General features: G+C 31.4%; 1 protein-coding gene across 3 annotated transcripts in view; it reads left to right on the top strand.

Annotated features, from left to right (window-relative positions):
- Positions 1 to 22,738, top strand: part of LOC140439677 (probable Rho GTPase-activating protein CG5521) — a 116,918-nt gene that overhangs the window by 46,388 nt on the left and 47,792 nt on the right. For all 3 annotated transcript variants that reach the window (XM_072529747.1, XM_072529748.1, XM_072529746.1), the window contains 6 exons: positions 370 to 604; positions 6,367 to 6,669; positions 12,676 to 12,937; positions 15,125 to 15,445; positions 20,028 to 20,305; positions 21,252 to 21,419. In XM_072529747.1, the coding sequence (XP_072385848.1) occupies positions 370 to 604; positions 6,367 to 6,669; positions 12,676 to 12,937; positions 15,125 to 15,445; positions 20,028 to 20,305; positions 21,252 to 21,419 (1,567 nt within the window). The remainder of the gene's footprint in view (positions 1 to 369; positions 605 to 6,366; positions 6,670 to 12,675; positions 12,938 to 15,124; positions 15,446 to 20,027; positions 20,306 to 21,251; positions 21,420 to 22,738) is intronic.

The raw sequence follows: 22,738 nt of genomic DNA, 5'->3' as shown, positions 1-22,738 counted from the left end.
GCTTCTTTTCAAACCCTCTCCAACGAACTATCGCACGACCCCCATTGCCATTTAAAAAATCTGAGGGGGTAGCTGTCAAGTGAAGGGGATGAAAGGGGTGACAATTTTTTTATGTTATAAAATACCTCTATTAAAATAAAAATTGACGGGTCCGAGCATTTTTCATCTTTGTCTTAAATAACGGAGTTCACTAGGGGGGGTAAGACTTAATATCCAAACTGTATATATATATATATATATATATATATATATATATATATATATATATATATTTCTTTTGTAGTGGAAACTCAAACATTAAAATTTTTGTTTGTCCTCATTGAGAACTTCCTAATAGTCTGAAACTACTTGTTACATATATATTTTCAGGGAACAACTTCTTACGGTCTTACTTCAGATTACATCTTTAGTGCTAGGAGAAAACCCACCAAAGAAGAAAACTTTAACACTGGGTGGAAAATTAGCTCCTGCCATTTTTCAAACACTTATAGTCACTTGGATTAAAGCTAATTTAAATGTTATGATAAGTAGGGAATTGTGGGACAGATTTCTGCAGGTTCTAACCACGTTAACTGTGTGGGAGGAATTGATAAAGGAATGGGCAGTAAGTATTATAATATAGAAATCTTTATATAATAGGAATAGAGTATTTTATTTAACTTAACTTATTAATCGACATCGTTCTAAAGTATAAGTCTGATTAAAGAAGCTAAGAGAGCGAATATGAATAAATACATAATATTTACTACTTGTTCACTGTATAGAATAGCAAGAAGCACAGAATAATTTGTCAAAAGTATTATGAAAAACAGAAAGTACCTCAAGAATTGTATATCTTGTAGATTTAGCGGATAGCTTCTTGTTAACTGTTCTAAGTCTTGTATTGTTTGTACGTATGTATATATAGTACACTATAATATAGGTAATTATGATCTATATCTGTGGTTCCCAAAGATGATTAAATTACGGTTCATCTCAAAATATTTCCAAATTCAACACTCACGTATTGCTGTCATGAAGAAGTGGTATTTAATTTTAATATTAACCATAACTAAAAAGCCTGCCTCCAGGATGTAACAATAGGGTTCAGGAGTGGCAAAATGCCACGGGCCCCCGGCCCGAGCTTAGAAGTGACCTAATATTTTTAACAAAATTTAGTAAAAAATATAACTTTTATATGAGTACTTAAAATCAGTTAACGTTATATATAACCAATATACAAATTCAAATAAATAATTAAGATTTATAAGCAAAGGATCAATTTTAGAACTCATCCATTGGTTGCTTCATTTTTTGTCGCAGTGCTTATACTCAAGACAAGGAAGAAAAAAGGTTGAAAAAATCTTATACAGGTATTTAAAGGTTCTCAAAGATCTATGAGGGGTAGCTGATCACAATTCCGTGAAGACGTACAGCTAATTTTACGTTTTTTTTTTATTAAACAATCGTAAAAAAAGAAAAAAAATTTGCCTATAAAACATTTTTTATACGTTTTAGAGAAAAATGGTTTAAATAAAAGTTGTAGATCATAAAAAGTTCTTTAATTTTGAGGGTTTCCAAATTCAAATAAATAAAATTTACAAATTCTAAAAATGTCCAAAGTTATTATATATGTATTTTTAAAAACCAAAAAGTCAGCTCTTTTCAAACTGTTTTTAGTAACAAATTTAATAAAATGTTTATTAAAATGTTATTAAAATTAAATTAAAACTTTTTTTAATACATCTTAAATATAAAGCCTTATAATAGAATCGATTGCGATTTACAAAATACCTCTAGAGGGACTGTTTGGACAAGTATATTTTTTAGCTAATCTCTCTCCGGGATAAACAAATTGAATAACTTATACACTATTTGGTCGATCTGGTTTAAATGCAGCACACTTTAATAACTCATTAACTGTCACAATTTCTAGAAGTTGTATTACATTCATTAATATCTGCAAAATAATGGTTTTTTGAAATTACCCGGTCAATTGTTTACATATTTTAATTTGAGAACTCTTAAAATGAAAGAACTTTTAATGATCTACAACTTTTGTTTGAACCATTTTTGTCTAAAATGTACAAGAAACATTTTATAGGCAAAATATTTTGTTCACTTTTTAACGTATTTTAAAAAAAACCAAAGCAAAATCAGCCTTACGTCTTCACGGATTTGTCACCAGCTACCCCTCATATACCTATTAGAACCAAATATCTGTATAAGATTTTAACCTGAAATCAACAATTTTTTCACAGATATACTGGTCTGTTAGGTGGCGCGGGCAAGTTCGTGACGCTCGGAGAATTCCCACACTTTTTTAACCGAGAGTACTTTTTTCGTGGCGCTGGCAGCTAAACGACGTATGGTGTTAAGAGAATCCCAGATTTGTATCTTTTAAGTTCGAAGAGCTGTACTAATCATTCTTCGTTTGATCGTTCTGAAAATTGGTCATCGTCGTATTTGGTTTTTCGTAGTTTTATTTTACCTGCAAATAAACGCAAAGTAAAGTAAATTGTTGAAGTTAAATATTAACATGCCTAGTTCTAGAAAATGTCTAAGTGGGACTGAAAAACAAGAGAGTCTGAAGGAAAAAAATAAAAAGTTACCTAAAATTAGTCCGTACTTTTAGAATGATGAGTTTATTGATAAAAAAAAACAAGTGAAAAGTGCTCTGAAAGTGAAGAATTGGACTTAACTAAACGTAACTGTATGGCAGATCCAGCACCCGACGATATCCAGAACATTCGGAAACATACAATAACCACAACAAGGTACTAGTAAAAATCAAAGTGAACCATATTTTAGTATGAAGAATATTGCATATTAGAGAAATTGCACTTAAATGATCAAGTGAAACGGTTCGTGATCGAAAACCGACATTGTAAACCTAAGGGTCCTTCCTAAGACAGTGATAACAGATCTTTTCTAGAAAAACATTACTATATTGTTTCCAGATCTGGTGTGAAAATTGAACGTACATGGCTATCATATTCCTTAATACTTTAGAAGGCGTAGTGTGAACCATGTTGGTTATTCGCAAATCAGGCATCTAAAAAAATACAAAATGTTTGGATGGACGGCTATGACGACTGGAAACATTGTAGAGACTACAGAAAGACAGAAGACATCGAAAATTCACCTGGATCCTTGTTTTACGTATCAACAATGGGTATTACATGGAACACTAGGATGAAGAGCAAGAGTCCATGAACAAGAAAGAAAAATCTTTTTGGTACCAAGTACTCTCTAGACTCCTTGATGTTACTCTAACGCTTTTATGCTTTATTATATCAGCATTTGCTTTTTAATGTGTTATTTAGCCTTTCGTCGCCATAGAGAAAAGACAGGTAGCAATTATCCAAGTTCCCGAGGAAAATTTTCGAGTATCATTGAGTTATTAGCAAAATACGATCCGATTTTATAAGAATTGTTAGATACACAAAAGAGCCAGATAAAATCCAAAAATACAATATTAGCTCATTTCTATTCTGGTTATAAAAGTAGAAAATGCACTCATAAATGAAATAAATGCTGCACCATATTACTTTATCATATTCGATAAGAGTCAATATATTTTAAAAATAGGTCAAATGAACGAATTTTACCGTTATTGTATGATCGAGAATGACGAAAACGGAATTTCAAAGGCGCTCATCATTAAAGAGTCATTTTTAGGATTTCATGAAGTTAAGGACCAAACAGCCTTAGAAATGTCTAACCAAATTATTAAATCCATAAACGACAAAAGTATACCTCTAAATAAGTGTCGAGGACAAGGATATGATAGTGTTTAACACAATGAAAGGCACAGTTTTTGAACTCCACCATATAAAAGATATCGAACCTAATGCGGTATATGTTCACTGTGTTGCTCATAACTTAAATCTAGTACTTAATGATGCAGTAAGAGAGGTTATTGATATGCAACATTTTTTTGAAACCGTTCAACAAATTTATAATTGTTTTAGCACATTATCAAAAAATGGAATATCTTATCAAGTGTTATATCTAATAAAGAAAGGGAGTTTTCACCTTCGATAACGTTAAAAAAAATTAACCCTACTAGATGGGAAAGACGTTATTTTTGAAAGTTCGGTTTGTTAAAGTCTAAAAAGCACTAACTAAAACGATTTTGTTAAATTGCAAATCAGATGAAAGAAATGGAGCTATTTCGCTTAAGAAAAAAAGTGAGAACAAAAATTTTATTATGTTACTGGGTTTTCACCGCAAAATTCTACAAACTATCGATTTAGCCTCTAAAGCACTTCAGTCGAAAGTAACCTATATTTTAAATGCCTTAAGGAAGAATTGAAATGGTATCGACATGAATTTATCATCGTCATTCTGGATTTAAAATCCTATGTGGATCCTAGCCTACTCAAGAATTTCTCTCCAGTGGTCCCTATCCATCGCCTTCCTCCGCCAAGCACGTATTCACATATTTCTTATATCTTCATCGATATTATCAAGGAACCTTGTTCCGGGTCTTCTTTTCTGACCAATGGGTCTATTAAGGAGCGTTTTTCTAGCTGGGCCATTTTGCTCCATCCGCATTACATGGACTACCCACCTCAGACGTCTTATCTTAATATGTTTTACGATATCAGGTTCCTGGTATATTCTATAAAGTTCGAAGTTGTATCGTCTTCTTCACACTCCATTGTCATTCATACTAATATTTTTTTATTACTTTTTGTTAAGAGTCCAGGTCTCTGACCCATATGTTAGGACTGTACGTATTATTGTTTTGTAGAGTTTTGTCTTTGTATTTCTCGATATAATTGAGGATTTAAGAAGGAGATTGAGCCCAAAATAGCATGTGTTGGCCGTGCAAATTCTACGGTTTATCTCTGCGGTAGTATTATTTTCAGTGTTAAGGTACGCTCCCAGGTATACAAATTCGTTCACTGCTTCGATGACGTCGTTTTCTATAACAAGTGATCGTAGGATTTGTGGTTGCGTGCTTATTTTCATATACTTCATCGACATGAATTTGAAAATTTAAAAAAGGAAGCAAATATTGTAGCAGAAAAGTGGTCAATCAACCCTGAGTTTTCTAACAGTCATCAGAGGAAGGTGAAACGCTATTTTGACGAACTTTGCGAAGATGGGCACTTTCAAGATTCGGACAAAGTCAAAATATTTTATCGAGTATTGGACATCAGTAATCAACTGAAATCCCGTTTCCTTTCAATGAATGGAATTGTTTCCACTTTCAGTGTCCTGCAACCTGCCACTTTGCAAAATTTAAATGATACTAATCTATTAAATAAATCACTAGAGTTTATTGAAATATATAAAAAAAGTCATATCTGAATCATTTTCCAGAGAAATTCTCAGTTTTCGGTCCACCTTCAGAGATGAAATAAAAAATTTCATATTAGCGTATATTAGTTTGAGAGTGAATTCCAGTAGAGATTCAACTTATTCAGTTTTTCCTTCCAAATAAATTGTAATTTCACTGTCTAATTCCAATAATCGTGTCACTACTTTCCCTCTTGGATAGCCAACGTACCTCTTTGTGTAAAAAAGAGATTTATCGCGAATGCCTATCTCTTGAACCAGCTTTTGAAATAAACTTACTTGTAAGTAAGCGTCTTGTTTTTACATCATTTACAATTTTCCTTGCAGTATTTAATACAGTTTTATTATTACAGATGCAATTCTTTCACTAAAAACCTTTTTCTTTGGTATAAATATCAATTGCACTGAAAAGTTCCTTTATCATCTTACGACTAATTGGTTTTCAAAAGAACATGTCTTCATGCGATATTATCGTCATTGTAATATATCCCGCACTAGCTGACATGAAAAACACTTAGCTAAGATGGACTTGGTACATCGGTGGACACATTTTTCTGCAGCTTATAATGTACTGTCAACTACCCGCCGGATTAACTTACCTTCTGCACATTTAATTATCACGTTAATTCTTCTTGCAACAATATTATTGGAAAAAGCGTTGCAAATGCACCCGATTTCCTTTAACTCTTTTTCTCCAAACGTCGCTCCATCTTCATCATCATATGGTGAGGCATATTGTTCTTATATTTATATATATGTATATATATATATATATATATATATACACACATATATATATATATATATATATATATATACACACATATATATATATATATATATATATATATATATATATATATATATATATATATATATATATATATATATATATATAGATTATAGATGAATATTTAGCCTTTCAATAATATTTATAAATTGTGAAGCAATATTTTTTATTTCCGACACAGGCGACTAGCGGCGATGATCTAGTTTTTATTATCCGTTATTTATGTTATAGCGTTAACATAACATACGTCGCAACCACGCAATTTCTTTTACTTTTTTATTTTGTAGAAAACCATGGAAACACTTACGAGAGTGTTAGCCCGACATGTTTATAACCTAGATCTAACCAATTTACCTTTGGATAGACTAAATGATAACAGGTCAAAGAGAAGCAGAAGAACTACGCAGAGGCAAGAACAAAGTACACCTTGTAGTACAGGTGAACCCGTCCATCCCGTAGTTTCTCGACAAGATTCCGCATTACCCGATGGTCAGCTCTTATCAAAAAGGACACGATCAACATTATCCAGAAGCTACAGTGATAACGACTTGACGTTAAAGCGTAGATCTTCGCAAATCAAACAAAGAAATGTAAGTATATCACGGTTTTATTTTTCTTCGTATTATAATTTATTATTTATTTTAGCACTGGACGTGCTCTAACCTCCATAACTTAGTAAATTTTCCCTATATATTCATTTTTAATTTTATTCTTTTTTCTCACTACACTTATCCATCTTAAAATTCTCATTTCCTCGACATGCATTTGTTTTTCTTCTTTCTTTTGAACTGTTTTACATTTAACGTAGCATTTATGGCGGGTGACACAACTCTCTTCCTTTCCTGGAATTAATTTTGCTTCAACACTACTGCACACATCTTCGTATATTTCTCCTTTACTCTAATACCGACTCTAATATCGGTGTTAGTATTTCACCATCCAAAGTTAGTAGTACTTCCATCTGGAGTTGAACATTTTAGATAGTCGGTTTTTGCCCTTCTTAGTTTTAGTTTTTCTTTAAGAGCCTTTCATTTGCAAGTCTTGACTGACTAATTCCTTTTTAGTCTTGAAATTTCTTTCAAATATATATATATATACATATATATCAGAGACGCAATATCACCAAAGCTCTTCACTGCAACTCTAGTAAATATATTCAGCAAAATGAACTGGCAGAACAAAGAAATATCAATTGATGGCCATCTAAGTTTTGCAGACGACATCGTTCTGATTGCTAATAATCCTGCAGAACTACAAGAACTTATAAGCGGCCTAAATGCAGCTAGTAATGAAGTTGGTCTAAAAATGAACTTGACAAAAACAAAAACCATGTACAACGAGCTAGTGGATATCCAAGATATAATAATAAACAACACTGCACTTGAGACAGTAGACGACTATGTATACCTGGGACAATTAATACATAAATCTGGCTCCTTACTTCCAGAAATCAACAGAAGAATGAAACTGGCTTGGGCTTGGTAGAAATGCAGTATACTACCAATAATAACATACGGCTGCGAAACTTTGACACTAAAGAGAGAGATAATATCGAAACACAAAGTTACTCAAAAGATCTAATCCCGCTGTGGACGGGACATTTAGCGAGAAGAACTGACAATAGATGGTCCACTAGAATTACACTGTGGTATCCAAGAGGCGTCAAGAGACCAAGAAGACGTCCAAATTTAAGAGGGGACTATGACATGAGGAAACAAGCCGGTACAATATGGCACAAAAAAGCGAATTTTAGACAAGTTAGAGCTAAGATTAATATTATTACAGGAAATAATATTAAACTCAACAGTCTTCCGGCTTGAATCGCATCCGAGACTCCAGACACTGCTACACTGATCACATGTGTCACATCACCATCCTGCACAATTACATTCAGTCATTAAAATCCTGATGACACGATCCGAAAGACTGACAGAAAATAAAGAAATACATAATGTGAAAACAGCGCTAAGAAAAAACGGCTTTTCAACATATACTATTGAAAATGTTCATAATGCTCAAAAAAGAATTAAGGAATTAACAGAAGAGGAAAAACCGATTGCAAAAGCCATTCTATCATATGTAAAAGGTACAACAGAGAAAATAGGGAGAGTGCTAAGAAAACACAAAATAGAAACGATATACCGACAGAAAAATCTCAACCATTTTACCATCCACCAAAACAAAAATATCGTTCGAAAATCAAGGAGTATACGAGATTCCATATGGGGACTGTGACATTCGTACATCGAACAGACGAACCGAAGAATCAATGTGAGACGAGAAGAACATCGAAATGCCTTCGAAAGAAGAGAAAAACGTCGTCCCTTGACCAACATGTCTCAAACATAGGACATACGATAAACCTGAACCAAACTACGATGCTAGCTAACATTGAAATTAAAAGAAAACGCGAAATCAGAGAATCAATAGAAATAGAAACAAATCCCAACAGTCTAAACCAAAGAGATGATGCTCAAAGGCTTCCAACAACATGAAAAACGGTATTAAAGAAAAAGTCAAAAATACATACATACACAAGACCGACTAGTAGGACCCCGCCTACCTACACACGGACACGAATTTAAAACGGAACATACGAAATCAATGTATTTCGGCTCAACTCCGCTCTAGGTGGTTGGCCAACAAAAGGTTGTCAAATAATTATATTATAAAAATCCAATACTTCAGCGGGCTGCTGGATTCTGAATTCATTCAAGAACAAGTCAAAACTCCACCCAAATAGGTTGCCTAGAATCACTGTGAAAACTAGACTACACAAGCAGTTATTATGCTGTCAAACCACTTATCGCTTCCTTATAGTCCAAGAGATAGAGCCGAAATTTTGAACTGTTCAGTAATATGACATTTCTCTATTGGAATATATTCATTGTAACTGGGTTAAGACTTTGTCTTACAGGCGGACGCCCCTAGTGGTACAGGGGGTGGCTATACAGGGATGAAGTTGTAATTTTTTTCGGAAAAATTAACGATCGATAATATGGCTGAAAATTTGCCCAGATTAAGATCTTGGTATAACTAGACGAAATCCCAAAGGGCGGACGCGAGAGTGGATACATAAGGGGTGGCGGACAGGGGTGACATTGCAATTTTTTGGGGAAAAATTAACGATAAGTAATATGTCCGCCATTTTCATGGCTCATTATTTAGCCCCTAAAAACTCTAAATCCAAAAGGGCGGACAGCTGGGTTGGTACAGAGAGCCATAAAACGGGGTCAAATGTACCACTTGCCTGCGCATTTTAGGTCTCGGTAACAATTTTCAAACTGATTTTATTATGATATTTTTATACCGATTGATTTGAAAATTTGTATGCTCACTTCTGTTACTATTCTGAGAAGCGTCAAGTAGAGTTTTCCTCAAAATTTTCCAAAAAAATTTCCGTAAATGAAAATTTTCGTAATTTTTTGAGGTAAAATCTAATTTATAGAATCCTTTCGATTTTCTGTAAGTTATACCATGATTTTTTTCCAAAAATTTTCAAACGATTTTTACGATAAGAAAAAAAAATTAGAAAAACTTTTCTAAAACATTTGATAAAACTCTACGTCATCGTCTGAATCTTTTATAGAATATTTTGTAGTTTTAAAATGATATTATGATAATGTTTTTTTTTTTTTTCAAACTAAAGTCATATTTACTTTACAAATCACATTTTTTTCTTAAATATAAATATTTTACGAATTAATTTTTAATTGAATAAATGTTTGATATTTGATATTTTATTAAATTAAAGTAATTTTATAATGTTAACTATTAAATATTTTTGGTATAACAAATAGTAATTTTACTTATTTTTTATTACAATAAAAAGGTTTTTAAATTTATATTGCATAAATAATGGTTGTTCAGATATAAGAAAAATTTGATTTATTATTACATTAATAATCAAATACAAAATATATTATTTCTATTTATCAATAGGTAAAATTCAATATGTAGAATTCCTTTAACATTTTACAAATAATTATTAATAAAAATCAATTTAATAGTGGAATTATCAATTTTTTAAGTTTTGAAATTTACTTTGTACTTGATATTTTCAATATTTTTTTTAACTTTCAAATTGATTGAATTTTTTTTTTCATTAGTTAATTATAATTTTACAAATTCTGTTTGGACATTAATTTTGCATCATTATTATTTTAAAATATTAAAATAATAATGATGCGCGTTCCATTTAGATCAGTAATTCTAGACGCATGCGCTAAATGTAATAAGTATCAAGATGCTTTTATCCAACTTGGTGAAACTGACTTCGATTGTAATGAATTTTTTGAAACCTTAGAAACTTTCATATGTCACTTATATGGAACAGGACTGACGAGAACAATTCCAAAAAGAAAAGTAAACGATGTCAGATTTTCACTATTTAACCGGCAGTATAAGTTGCATGATATGAACGAGCCTTTTTAAAAAAAAAACTAAAAAATTTCGATGCTTCAAGCTTACCACCATGTCAAGATGAATTACACCAACATCTACTGCGAGCCCATTATATTTCAAATATTTGGACAAATGCTCATAAAAAAGTACCAACAGAATTGATTGTTGAAGAACATGGTTGGAAGTTTGAAGATAAAACATATAAATTCAAATGGTTTAGTGGACCTCAGATGCCAGAATCAATTCGAGAAGTAGTGATTGAAAATGAAGCAGATAATGAATGTGATATTATTGAAAGTGAAAGTGACGAAGATGATGAATGTGATGACATCAGTGAGAGTGGAAAAATGACGAAATTTTTAAAGTTTTTCTAAATTTTTTTTTCTTATCGGAAAAATCGTTTGAAAATTTTTGGAAAAATTCATGGTATAACTGACAGAAAATCGAAAGGATTCTACAAATTAGGTTTTACTTCAAAAAATTACGAAAATTTTCATTTACGGAAATTTTTTTGGATAATTTTGAGGAAAACTCTACTTGACGCTTTTCAGAATAGTAACAGAAGTGAGCATACAAATTTTCAAATCAATCGGTATAAAAATATCATAATAAAATCAGTTTGAAAATTGTTACCGAGACCTAAAATGCGCAGGCAAGTGGTACATTTGACCCCGTTTTATGGCTCTCTGTACCAACCCAGCTGTCCGCTCTTTTGGATTTAGAGTTTTTAGGGGCTAAATAATGAGCCATGAAAATGGCGGACATATTACTTATCGTTAATTTTTCCCCAAAAAATTGCAATGTCACCCCTGTCCGCCACCCCTTATGTATCCACTCTCGCGTCCGCCCTTTGGGATTTCGTCTAGTTATACCAAGATCTTAATCTGGGCAAATTTTCAGCCATATTATCGATCGTTAATTTTTCCGAAAAAAATTACAACTTCATCCCTGTATAGCCACCCCTTGTACCACGAGGGGCGTCCGCCTGTAAGACAAAGTCTTAACCCAGTTACAATGAATATATTCCAATAGAGAAATGTCATATTACTGATCAGTTCAAAATTTCGGCTCTATCTCTCCGACTATTAGGCAAGCTCCTCTTTCCTTTAAAGGAGACAGATAGTTGAACGATATTTTATACAATGTCTATCACCGGGTATGGATTTATTTTTGTCCAAGTTTTATATTGGTCCACTATTTCAAATGCAGTTCAAACAGACATATATTAAATTGTATGTTCCGTTTTAAATTCGTTCAATCTGTATATATATACATATATATATATATATATATATATATATATATATATATATATATATATATATATATATATATATATGTATATATATATATATATATATATATATATATATATATATATATACAGCTACATTTGACATTTCCGCCGGAGCTATATGTGCTTTCTGTATTTTTCCGGGTTTGACTCCGCTTTCTATAACGTTTCGGCTAAGTATCACTAAAGAAAAAGCTTACAATATCAGATGGGCGGAACTGCTAAAATCCGAGGGTATGAAGACACCTTGTGAGGGTGTGATACATCAAATCATGGTATGATATGATTATAGGTAATAATTCGAGTGATAAAGAAAATTTTATAGACAGTGGCATCGATAAAGTTGAGGCTATCCAGGAATGTGAAGGGGATTCTGAGTCAGAATAAAATGTGTTAGAAGCTGGGGACGAAGATGACATTTAAAATTGACAATTTGTCTTTATGAGGCATTGAAGAGAAAAAAGGTTAAAGCAATTTTTTTCTTGGAAATGGCATGAAACTCAATTATACCAATAGAATGACAAAAACTACAGAAATTAAATTTATGTTAAAATTACTAAATTTGAATTTTAACTTAGTTGGAGTTTTTGAATGCCTTATTACAACAGAAATATCGAGATTTTACTTCTATAATGATTTCTTGGCTTTTAGAATAGCTCTATGTTGATTTAAATAAATATATTATATTAATATTATTTTTAATCATTGCTTAAAATAAAGACGCGTATGTCAGAGATACGCGTGACCGTTCTAATTACTTTGGTGGGCGCGCCTATCGGAAGGTTACTTTACGTTAAATTGAAGGGAACCTTTTTGATTTATACTGTCATACAAAACTAATTACCAACAGTTTTCTAAAAATGTAAATATGCAATATGTACTTATTCTTTGTTTCCAGCTTAATAGACGTCGCTCTAAATCTTTAGAATTCCTTGCACCTCAAGATACTGAATCTACTGACCGTACACGATCACCTAGTCCAGCTCCGTCCAGTGGTATGGAAAGTAATTCTATCAAAGATTCACCAATTCAATTAGATATGTTATCCGCTGATCATCAAACCTTAGAATTTGGTGGTGAACACAGAGGGGTTATTTGTGGAGGATCCATAAGAGGTTGGCTTCCCGATGTGGCTGTAATTATATGGAAAAGGATGTTGGGTAAGTTTGAAAATTATCTAGCAAACTTTAGATAATTGTTGGATTCTAAATTCTATTTTTTTACAATTTAGCAAATAAAATTAAAATAAAACGTACCATTTTTAGTTCTGTTTCTTATTAATTTTTGTTCAAGATGACCAATTGTACGTATTATCACTGAAAATCTCACCTCATTTTACTACACATTTATTTAAAATTAATATTGCTATGCTGCTTAAGACATAGAACTGGACTATTGCTACTATGATTTTTTTTTATTATATGTCCATATTGGCTTAGGTGTACGTGATCAGAAGATACTTTAAACTGTTTGATGAATACCCAATATGTATCTAAAAAACTTTTACAGAAAAACTGTGAACAGAGTAGAACTCAATATTTTAAAATTACTTTCAAATACGGACACTATTACATAAAGTAGGATCACAGGTTTGTGTTTTAAAGGAATACCTTGTATGTTATTTTAAATTTGATTCCTTCCCATGTTTTTCACTTCGGTAATACAGAATTTTATTATTGTGTTATTGCCTTTTGAAATATGTCACATTTAATGAAAATTTTGATAAATTTCGTACTCTGTATAGTTCAATTTAAAGCACTGAGGGTTAATTGTTCATTGAGTTGAAGTTTTAATATGGCCTAGTTCATTAATTTCCGATTTTTTCTTTTTGGGGTACATTTGACACAAAACTCTTGACTCTAAGTGTTAAAAGGTAATTTTAAAGTGCTGTCAATTTTGTAAAGCATTTCATCTATCTATAAATTAAAGTTATTGAATGATTTTATATTTTACTAATTACAACAAGAATTATGCTAAATGACGTATTTTTCTAGAGTGTCTATCATTTACATATTTGTTTATTTTGGCATAGCAAAGGTTAACAAAGTGTATAACGTGTTAATAGATTATATGAAAAAACATTAAAAAATATACCTATGTCGAACATGTATGTGTTTCAGTGAAAACATGAATATGTTTTCACTGCCCGATTTTGTTTTATATTAGTATTTCCCGTCGAGTGCAAGAAAATTGCCTTAGACTTTGTAGATGTTGGATCGGTATATTAGGTGTGGTTTACCCCCAAAACACGCTTAGAAACGAAATATACCGATATTTTTTTGCATTTCTACCGCACCAAATCTTTTTTATTGGATTCTATATATTTTTTCAAGTTCAAATGCATTTTATTTTTTTATTTTTCCAAGTTTGCCGGAAATTTTTGTTAACAAATAACTTATAATAAAAAACAATGGCACGAATCGTTTCGAGTACAATTTTTTTAGACGTGTCTCATTGAAGTAAATACTTTTTCTATCTTTGTAATTTTTCGAAAAATGCTTCCGTTTCGAGTTATTTGCAATTTTTTGTTGAAAAAATGCTTTAATTAGTAATTTTTGAGATTTTTTTAAACGACTAAATGAATTACAATTCTACAAAAAGCTTTATAGTCTTTAAACATTCACGTATAAGTAACAATATTGTGATAAGGATAAGTGGTTTTTATTGTGCTAAAAACATAGTTTAAAATAAAGATTTCCAAGTGCCGCGCACCTAAATCGCCGCGACCGTACACACGCTTATTATCATATACAGCGATATATTGCTCGAAATACATATTTGAAAAAATATTTGGTTCCATGTTTTGGGCAAGATAGAATCTACTTATTCTTGTCAAAATATTCTTCAAAAATCTTTAAGGCATTTTTTCTACAAAAAATTGCAAATAACTCGAAAAGGAAGCATTTTTCGAAAAACTACCTACAAAATAAAAGTATTAATTTCGATGAGATATGCCTAAAAAAATATAACTTGGAGCGATTCGGGAAATTGTTTTTTTGTTATATTATTTGTAAATAACAATTTCCGACCCACTTGGAAAGACTACAAAAAAAATACATTTGAACTTGAAAAAATATATAAAATCGAATAAAAAAGTTTTGGTGCGGTAAAAATGGAAAAAAAATTATTAGTTTTATGCGCTACAGTAGGGGTAAACCGCTCGCCTATATTGGAGTAATTTTGGATGGTTTATATCTGCATAAATATGTTGCGATGTAGGCGTTCCATTTAATTACAACTGCGAATTTTCATTGATCTGGCATGATTTTCTGCCTTTATTATATGAAAGTTACATTAAGAGCAAAAATTCTGTTATTTTTATTGCATTGAATGTCATTTTTTTTCAGGTGCACTGGGAGATATTAACAAAATTTCTGACCCAAAACTACATGCTCAAGTATTTGAATATCTGGTAAAACTGACCGACACACTAATAAAACTAAGTCGGAACCAAGGCATCTCATTCGACAACATGAGTACTCCGCATCCTCCAGAGTTGATCCCCCCATTGACCTTAATCCTTCCATGGTGTTTTGGGGCTTTGGTGCTACCTAGTAATTACGAAGCAGGAAAGTTAAACGCCTTGAGGCTTATTTGTACTATAACTGTTAACTGTGATAGCAAGCATCGGACGTATTTGCCACAGGTGTATAGATTTCTACATACAGGTGAGTAATGTTTTAAAGCTAACCTTAGTGAGATACGGTACTCGGGATTCAAGTTATAAACATAATAGTATTTATATCGGATTAAGCCACAATTGATTGTAATGAAAATTACATTTTAACTAAAATTTGACGTTTCCATTTACACTCAGGAAATCGTTTTTAAAAAAGATTATTTAATAATTGTGTGAAAAGAGTATAACCGTCAAAGTTGTTGAGAGGAGTTGTCCCTAAGGCACAAAATCTACCCGAAGGCAAAATACCCCTCAACTTTTTTGTTAGTACTTTTGCATAGAGTTAAGTTAGGCCAAATAAATTTCCGCGGTCAGGTAAACACGGTTACAAAGTCCTCGGGAAGAACCGAGTTGAGAATTTAAAACTCAACCGCGTTGATTTTTAAATTATCTACGCGGTTCTTCCCGAGTTTTTATTATCCCGGCTTTTTTAACGTTGTATCTTTAAGTAAGTTATAAGCAGCATCAAAATTTTTGTTGCTAACCGGTATACCTGACAGAATCTTTTGTGCTGAACCTCAGAATTCCGATTAAATAATAAAATTTTTTGCTATTGGGAATATTATGGTTCTCATGAATAAGTGTGACGTATAAGTTTTTAAATTGGGGCCACCTATCGTAATTTCCGTAGAATTTTATTAGTCCGATGATCGGAAATTTACTTGGATTATTGTTTGATTCGCGTACTACAATTTGATTAGTGATTTGAGTATCTTGAATGTCAGTTTCGTTTGATTTAATAAATTCTAATGCCCATTGTATGGTGTCATAATATTTTGTCTCAAAGTTTTCTAATTCCCAAAACCTGCTTCTGATCTAAATCTTCGATTCGCGTTTGTGTTTCGATAAATTTCGATAATAGACTATTTGAATTTTCAATCCACTTTATCCTTAGTAAATGTATCTAAAAATGTTTGAAACCTAGTTGGTGCTGTGTTTAAATGCTTACGTGCATTTTCAAATCGTTTAAATCTACTTCTACTGATGTTGAGATTATGAGGATCGATGAATGGCAATGTGTTGGATATGTTACTGTATTTGTGTTTGACCCAGAAAAATCACGATGATTTTTTGCATAAATCTAGGAATGGGAAGAAAAAGGAACAGACACCCGTTGTTGCATTCGCCGCTTGTTACTTTCGATAGCGTTTTCGCTCAGGAATTATTTGTCTGGATTCAGCTTTCGCTTCTCTTTAATATTCCATCGGTCTCGACGGACCATGAACTGAACTATATAATTTATCAATAACAAGATACAAATCGCTTTATTTTATCCAAAAATGATTAACAAACCAAATACAATATACAACATAAAAACTAATAATTTGTCAAAATTGACATTAGTTACATTCACTTACTTATTTAATTAAATTGTCTTTTCATTTTTTATTAAGGTCGTTCCTAGTACTTGACAATAATAAATCTCCATTACCTGTAAAGGTTGATTCTTCGGTGCAGAAAATTGTCTTTATAAAGTTTACGATATCCAGTGTCTCCAGAAGGAATCCCTCAAATAAAAAACTCTCAAAATCACATACACAAGGCACTATAGTCGCTCAGCGTTTGCGACTGTGTCTGCTCTCGGACCAATCGCCAACGATCGACGCAAGCGGTTCCAGCGACAGACGCTTCAGTCAAAACGGCGCCGTACCAGACCACACAAGCGGTACACCGCGGCCATCGCTTAGCGATGATCGTAACAGGCGCTCCAGTAAAAACGTTCCTTAATTCAGCAGCTATCACTAGCCCGTGCCCGTTAAGATGGTCTAGAATACCATTATCATTTGCACAGTTTTTTGCGCGACCATTGTTACCACGCATTTGTTTTTTAAAGTCACAGTTTCTCTTAAATGGCTATCAATTGCGGAATATGGGCATGTCCGGTAAATTTCTATAAGTTACTTATCTTCATAACGCCTTGCTGCCGCCGTGCCATTCCCTTGACATTCACCTAATTAAAAAATGAAGAAAAAGCATCAAATCACTGCTAAGATAGAGAACACAACAACAATTCGCCTGCTGGAATAATAAACTTGATATTTTGAAAAATTAATATTGTGTTATTTTAGGTTGGCATTTTAAAAAGTGGCTCTATCTTCTAAATTAATGAAATTACTAACAAATACTAAAAGACGATAAAGTTGTAAAATATGTATTTAATTCCATTGACGTCCTGTTTTTAATACAATATTATACTACAAAAAAGTTGGGATGGCTTGGGGACCCCTTCTAAGCATCTAGAAAAATCAAGAAACAAATATTTTCGCTAGGTTTTATTGGCCATGGCATGCAACACATAATACAAATTTTAATAAAAAAGTTTTAACCGTTTTGGAGCAATATTACAAGAGTACTTGTCATGGTCACGTTAGGTGCTGGTTCTTGAAGTAAATTTTACTTCAAGCACTTTAGTTTACCGGTCTCAGTGAACAGGGTAAATAATATAAATGAATGTCTTGCTTAAACATGCCAATATTTGCTGTATCTTTAAATACTCATGTTAAAAGCTTAATTGATGAAACTATATGCATTTTCAGGCAAATGGAGTGTGTGAGCACTCGTTATGATTAGTATTTATTCAAAATTGACAAAATTAAATTAGTAATGTTGATTGTCTTTAAAAGAAGGCATTATTTTCAAACCCATTAATTTTACTATATTTTCTTAAAAAATTTAAATGGCAGAGTGTATATTTATAGCATTTATTCTGAATAAATATATTGTGTATTGTTTTTGATTAATTGTAGAACATTTCATAAAATAAGAATAGTAATACACACAAGTACGCACGCATGCCCAAATACAAAATACGCCGCACCACATCTAACTCATCTTACGTTGAAAAGGTACAGGGAGAAAATGTGCCTAAACGATGATCCAGAGAGCGGGTGAACTTTGGTGAACCAAAGTTGGACGATTATATTAACGGAAGGCTTATATACAGGGGATCACAAAAATATTGAACATAAATTATATCCCGATTTTTAGAAATGAAAATAAATTGATTTAGCATAACTTACCTGCACCTATGCAAAAGTGCACCGAGAAAAAGTTACGAGATGTTACAGTTAGATGTTAGAAGTTACAAAATAAAACCGATTTTTTTAATATTGCTCCAAAACTGTTTATAAAACTTTTTTATGAAAATTTATATTATGTGTTTGCATGCCATTGTCAATAAAATCGAAATAGCGAAAATAGATTTTTCTAGATTTTAGTGGGGTCACCACGCCTCCCCCCTCCCCAACTTTTTGATAGTGTAAAATTGGATTAAAAGGGTCATCCATGTAATGAAATACCTATTTTATAACTCTTTTGTCTTGTAGTATTTGTTTATAAAATCTTTAATTTAGAAGATACAGTCACTTTTTTTATGGTATACTATATTTGTACAAATACTAAGTTTATTATTAACTTTCAGTTATGAACAGAAAAGATATTCATATTTTATAAAGTGTTCAAAATGACCTCCCCCTCCCTGTATACAGGCTCTACATCGTTTTAACAATATTTTGAAAAATCAAATGAATGTGTCTATCTAAATGCATTAACAGCTTCTAAAATTCGGTTCTTTAATTGTTCTTCACTAGTTATTTTTACGGAATAAACAAAATCCTGCATATATCCCCAAAAACAAAAATCTATTTGATTAATACTATAATTTTTCATTTTAATCAAATTAGTTCAAAGAAAATAGTCGTTCACATTAACCGTAAAATCACTGTCAAGAGTGAGAACACGATTTGACAGTGATAATTTGCCTACTCGAATAATAAAATTGATATTTGTGAAAATTAATATTGTATTATTTTAGCTTGACATTTAAAACGGTGTCTGTCGCTTATAAATTAATGATTTTACAAATAAATACTAAAAGAAATTTTATTAACGTCCCGGTTTTAATCCAATTTTATATTACAAAAAGGTGGGAGGTGAGAGGTGAACCCCCTAAAATCTAGAAAAAATATTTTCGCTATTTCGGTGTCGTTGGCTATGGCATGGCATGCTAACACAATATATAAATTTTCATAAAAAAAGTTTTAAACCGTTTTGGAGCAATATTAAACAATTCGGTTTTATTTTGTAGCTTTTAACACCCCACCCCGTAACTTTGTCTCGCTGCATTTTATTTTGCATATAGGTAAGTTAGGCCAAATGGACTTATTTTTCGTCTCTAAAAATCGTGGTATAATTTATTACACAAATTTTTGTGATACCTGTATAGCAGATCTGCCAAAGTAAGAATTAGTGGAAAATGTACAATAATCTATTTGGTACAATACGACTGGTGTAGAATAGACTACTTCCAGAAAAGAGAAAAAAAAAAAAGAAGAAAAACAGATAAATGTATTTTTTTACTAATATTTTAATCAGTAACATAAAATATTACGTTGCTTTAATTTGCCAAATATTTTTTTCCGAATTGAGGTTTAATCTTCGTTGTAGATAAGGCAAAAGGCATTGAAGAATTAAAAAATCATTTTTATCAGTTATAAGTTATTTTATGATATACAAACATATATGTTTGTTTTTATACCTATCTGGAGTATTAATTATTTTCGTATTTACAGCCCTAACTGGTAGCTCGAAATTAGTGATCAACACGTGTCTGAAATATCTCGGGCCTAGATTTTTTTCTCTTCAATTACCTGGGGCATCATTGTTATTGTTGGATTTTATACACGCATGTAATATAATTTTAAACAACACCGAAAAGTTGGAATCGTCGCCTAGAACAGAAGCTATGTCGTTCCTGGCCAATCTACTTAGTCACACTGAAAATTTGAATGCCATATCGGTACTTCAACCTGATTCAGAAATGCACATCATGACTTGTCCGGATATAAAGGTAAGTCAATCAAAAAGCTATTACTCTTGTTAAATGTTATGTCTGTATTAATTTACAATATTTTACAAATTATATTACTACTAACCCATTGTGCGTCAAATGAAGTGTATATGAATAGAGTTGTTTTGTTTAATTGCTGTAAAGGTTCATATCGTTATTCAAATTTTCCGTTTGCTGCAATTCTTTAAAATATTTAAAAACTTTGTTGCAAAACGTATTTTCAGTAATATTAATTAATATTTATTTTTAATTAAATTCTATACTAATGTACTCATTGCCGATAATTATAGAATATTAAAACGAAAAAATAAAAATAAAGAAATTTTTTGAAAACACAAAAATCAAACGTTCATTCTACAACTGACTAACATTATTCTAATGGTTAAATATCTACAGTCCCAGACATTCTGAGATAAATCACAGACCAGTCAATCTGAATATGAGATTTAGAAGAATTATTCTGTTTTCTTAATTTATTGATTCTCATATACTCAATTAACGAATCTTATTTTAAATTAGAGAGCTGAAAATAGGCGTACAAATTTTGACATGTTCCCATTGAGAAAAAAGCATTTGTACCAAAACAGTTATAGTAGGTTTATCAATATTTCTTTTGATTAGGAACTGAAAAAAACTTTTCAGTGCTCCGTAAAAAAAGTTAAATTTGAAGTATCAGTTGACTTCATCGAATATTTACTAGTTAGCAAAAATCATGATAATTATCATGATAATTAATCATTGATAATTAAAACTAGTTTACTGATTATTATAATCTCAACATTTAATAACCTTTTTGCTTTATATGACAAGTCTTCAAATTTAAATATTGTTTTTTAATATAAACTGGCTTACTGGCAAGTATTGTGATATTCACCGGTGTAATTTTTGCGCAAACTGTATAATTACAAGATATAAAACAGGTATTAAATTATGCTCGTATTTTTAGGAACACATTGTCAGTATTTTGTTAAGAGCTGGTAGACGTGAACCAAAAGGCAAAGCTAGATGTATAGCTCTTTCGGCTCTAGGAGTTTTTGTATATAAAGAATTGAAAAACCAAACATTCCATTCTAAGATTACGGATGCAATCAACGTTCTTCTTCTAGCTTTAAAGGTAAGACTTAAGTTATTTATTCGTATGATTTTTATTTCATGTCCTACAGTAGAAATCGTTTAACAGAAAGTTTGTATACCTTCGATGCCTCCTTTTGATGTAGTATAAATAAGACGGTTCGTCTTTTTTAAATCACCAATTTTTATGTTATATATTGTTACCGTGGAAACGACTAACACATCGTTTATCCTTGTGATTAATAAAGACTAAGTTTATTAATTGAGTTTATAACGACAAATTAACTTTGTAAAAATATCTAGATTAGTTTGCCTAAATGTAAAATTATTACTGATGTACTTACGTATTCCAATGTTAGATCAGCCATTATAGTGTGTACACTTCTTACAGTATAAATCCCGATGCACGTCATTATCAACATCAAAGATCTAAGTTTACATTGTTGCCAAATTTCAAAAAAATTTACGAATTCATTTTAAATCAAATATATCACATAATTATTGCACATGCATCAAAACAAATTAATCTTCAATTTAAATAAACAAAAAATTTGAAATAGTAAACGAGAATTCAGTAATAATCTTACGTTAAAAACAATTTGAGCCTCTTGTGTAGTATAAAGAAGTAAAATAGAAAAAGAAAACACTTTTTTTCGTTACAACTAGATTTTCAAATGTTAATCAATTTTTTTTTCTTCAGCTTTATTTAAGTGTCAGTTTTCTGATCGAAAATTGTGCATATGATGGTTTTATATAATTTGTGAACAATGTAAAACAAGTGTGGTGCTTAAAAAACTGTGCATCCTTCTGTTTCCAGATTTTAGTCTTGTACTGTTTTCATCCATCTTATGGTTTTTTTAGAAAAACTTTGTTTCATTATCAGTTTAAAAAGGTTTTATTTTTTGTATGACTAATAGAATTCTGTCATATCTGAGGTGTAACAGTTTGTAGAGTTTCTTTCCACATGTTTAAAGCATTACTTTTTTTTTAATCAAATAAAAAAAAGCATCACATTCTTTATAGCCATATCTACCAATATGTCTGTTATAATAGTTTTGGCAATTCCCCATATTAATTCTATAGCATTGAAAATACAGTGGTATGGGGCAGACGTAATACTTTATGGCCATATTGTTCTGCTGAATCATCAACAATGTATTTTGGAGGTGACTTGTTTTTAAAAATAAACATTGATAACCTAAACTTAACTCTCATTAGGCGTACTCACTGCGCAACAATCTGAAAAAGCTCGTTTTTCAACATTGTATCCTTGGAAGGCAGTTTATTGTTAGTTATTAACTAGCCTATATTTTTCCACTGCTGAACGTAGGCCTCCGGTAAAATATTTCACCGATTTCTATC

Source organism: Diabrotica undecimpunctata, chromosome 4 (assembly GCF_040954645.1).
Source record: "Diabrotica undecimpunctata isolate CICGRU chromosome 4, icDiaUnde3, whole genome shotgun sequence".
NCBI lineage: Eukaryota > Metazoa > Arthropoda > Insecta > Coleoptera > Chrysomelidae > Diabrotica > Diabrotica undecimpunctata.
Note: the sequence above shows the minus strand (reverse complement) of the source record. Positions and strands in the feature narration are given on the sequence as shown.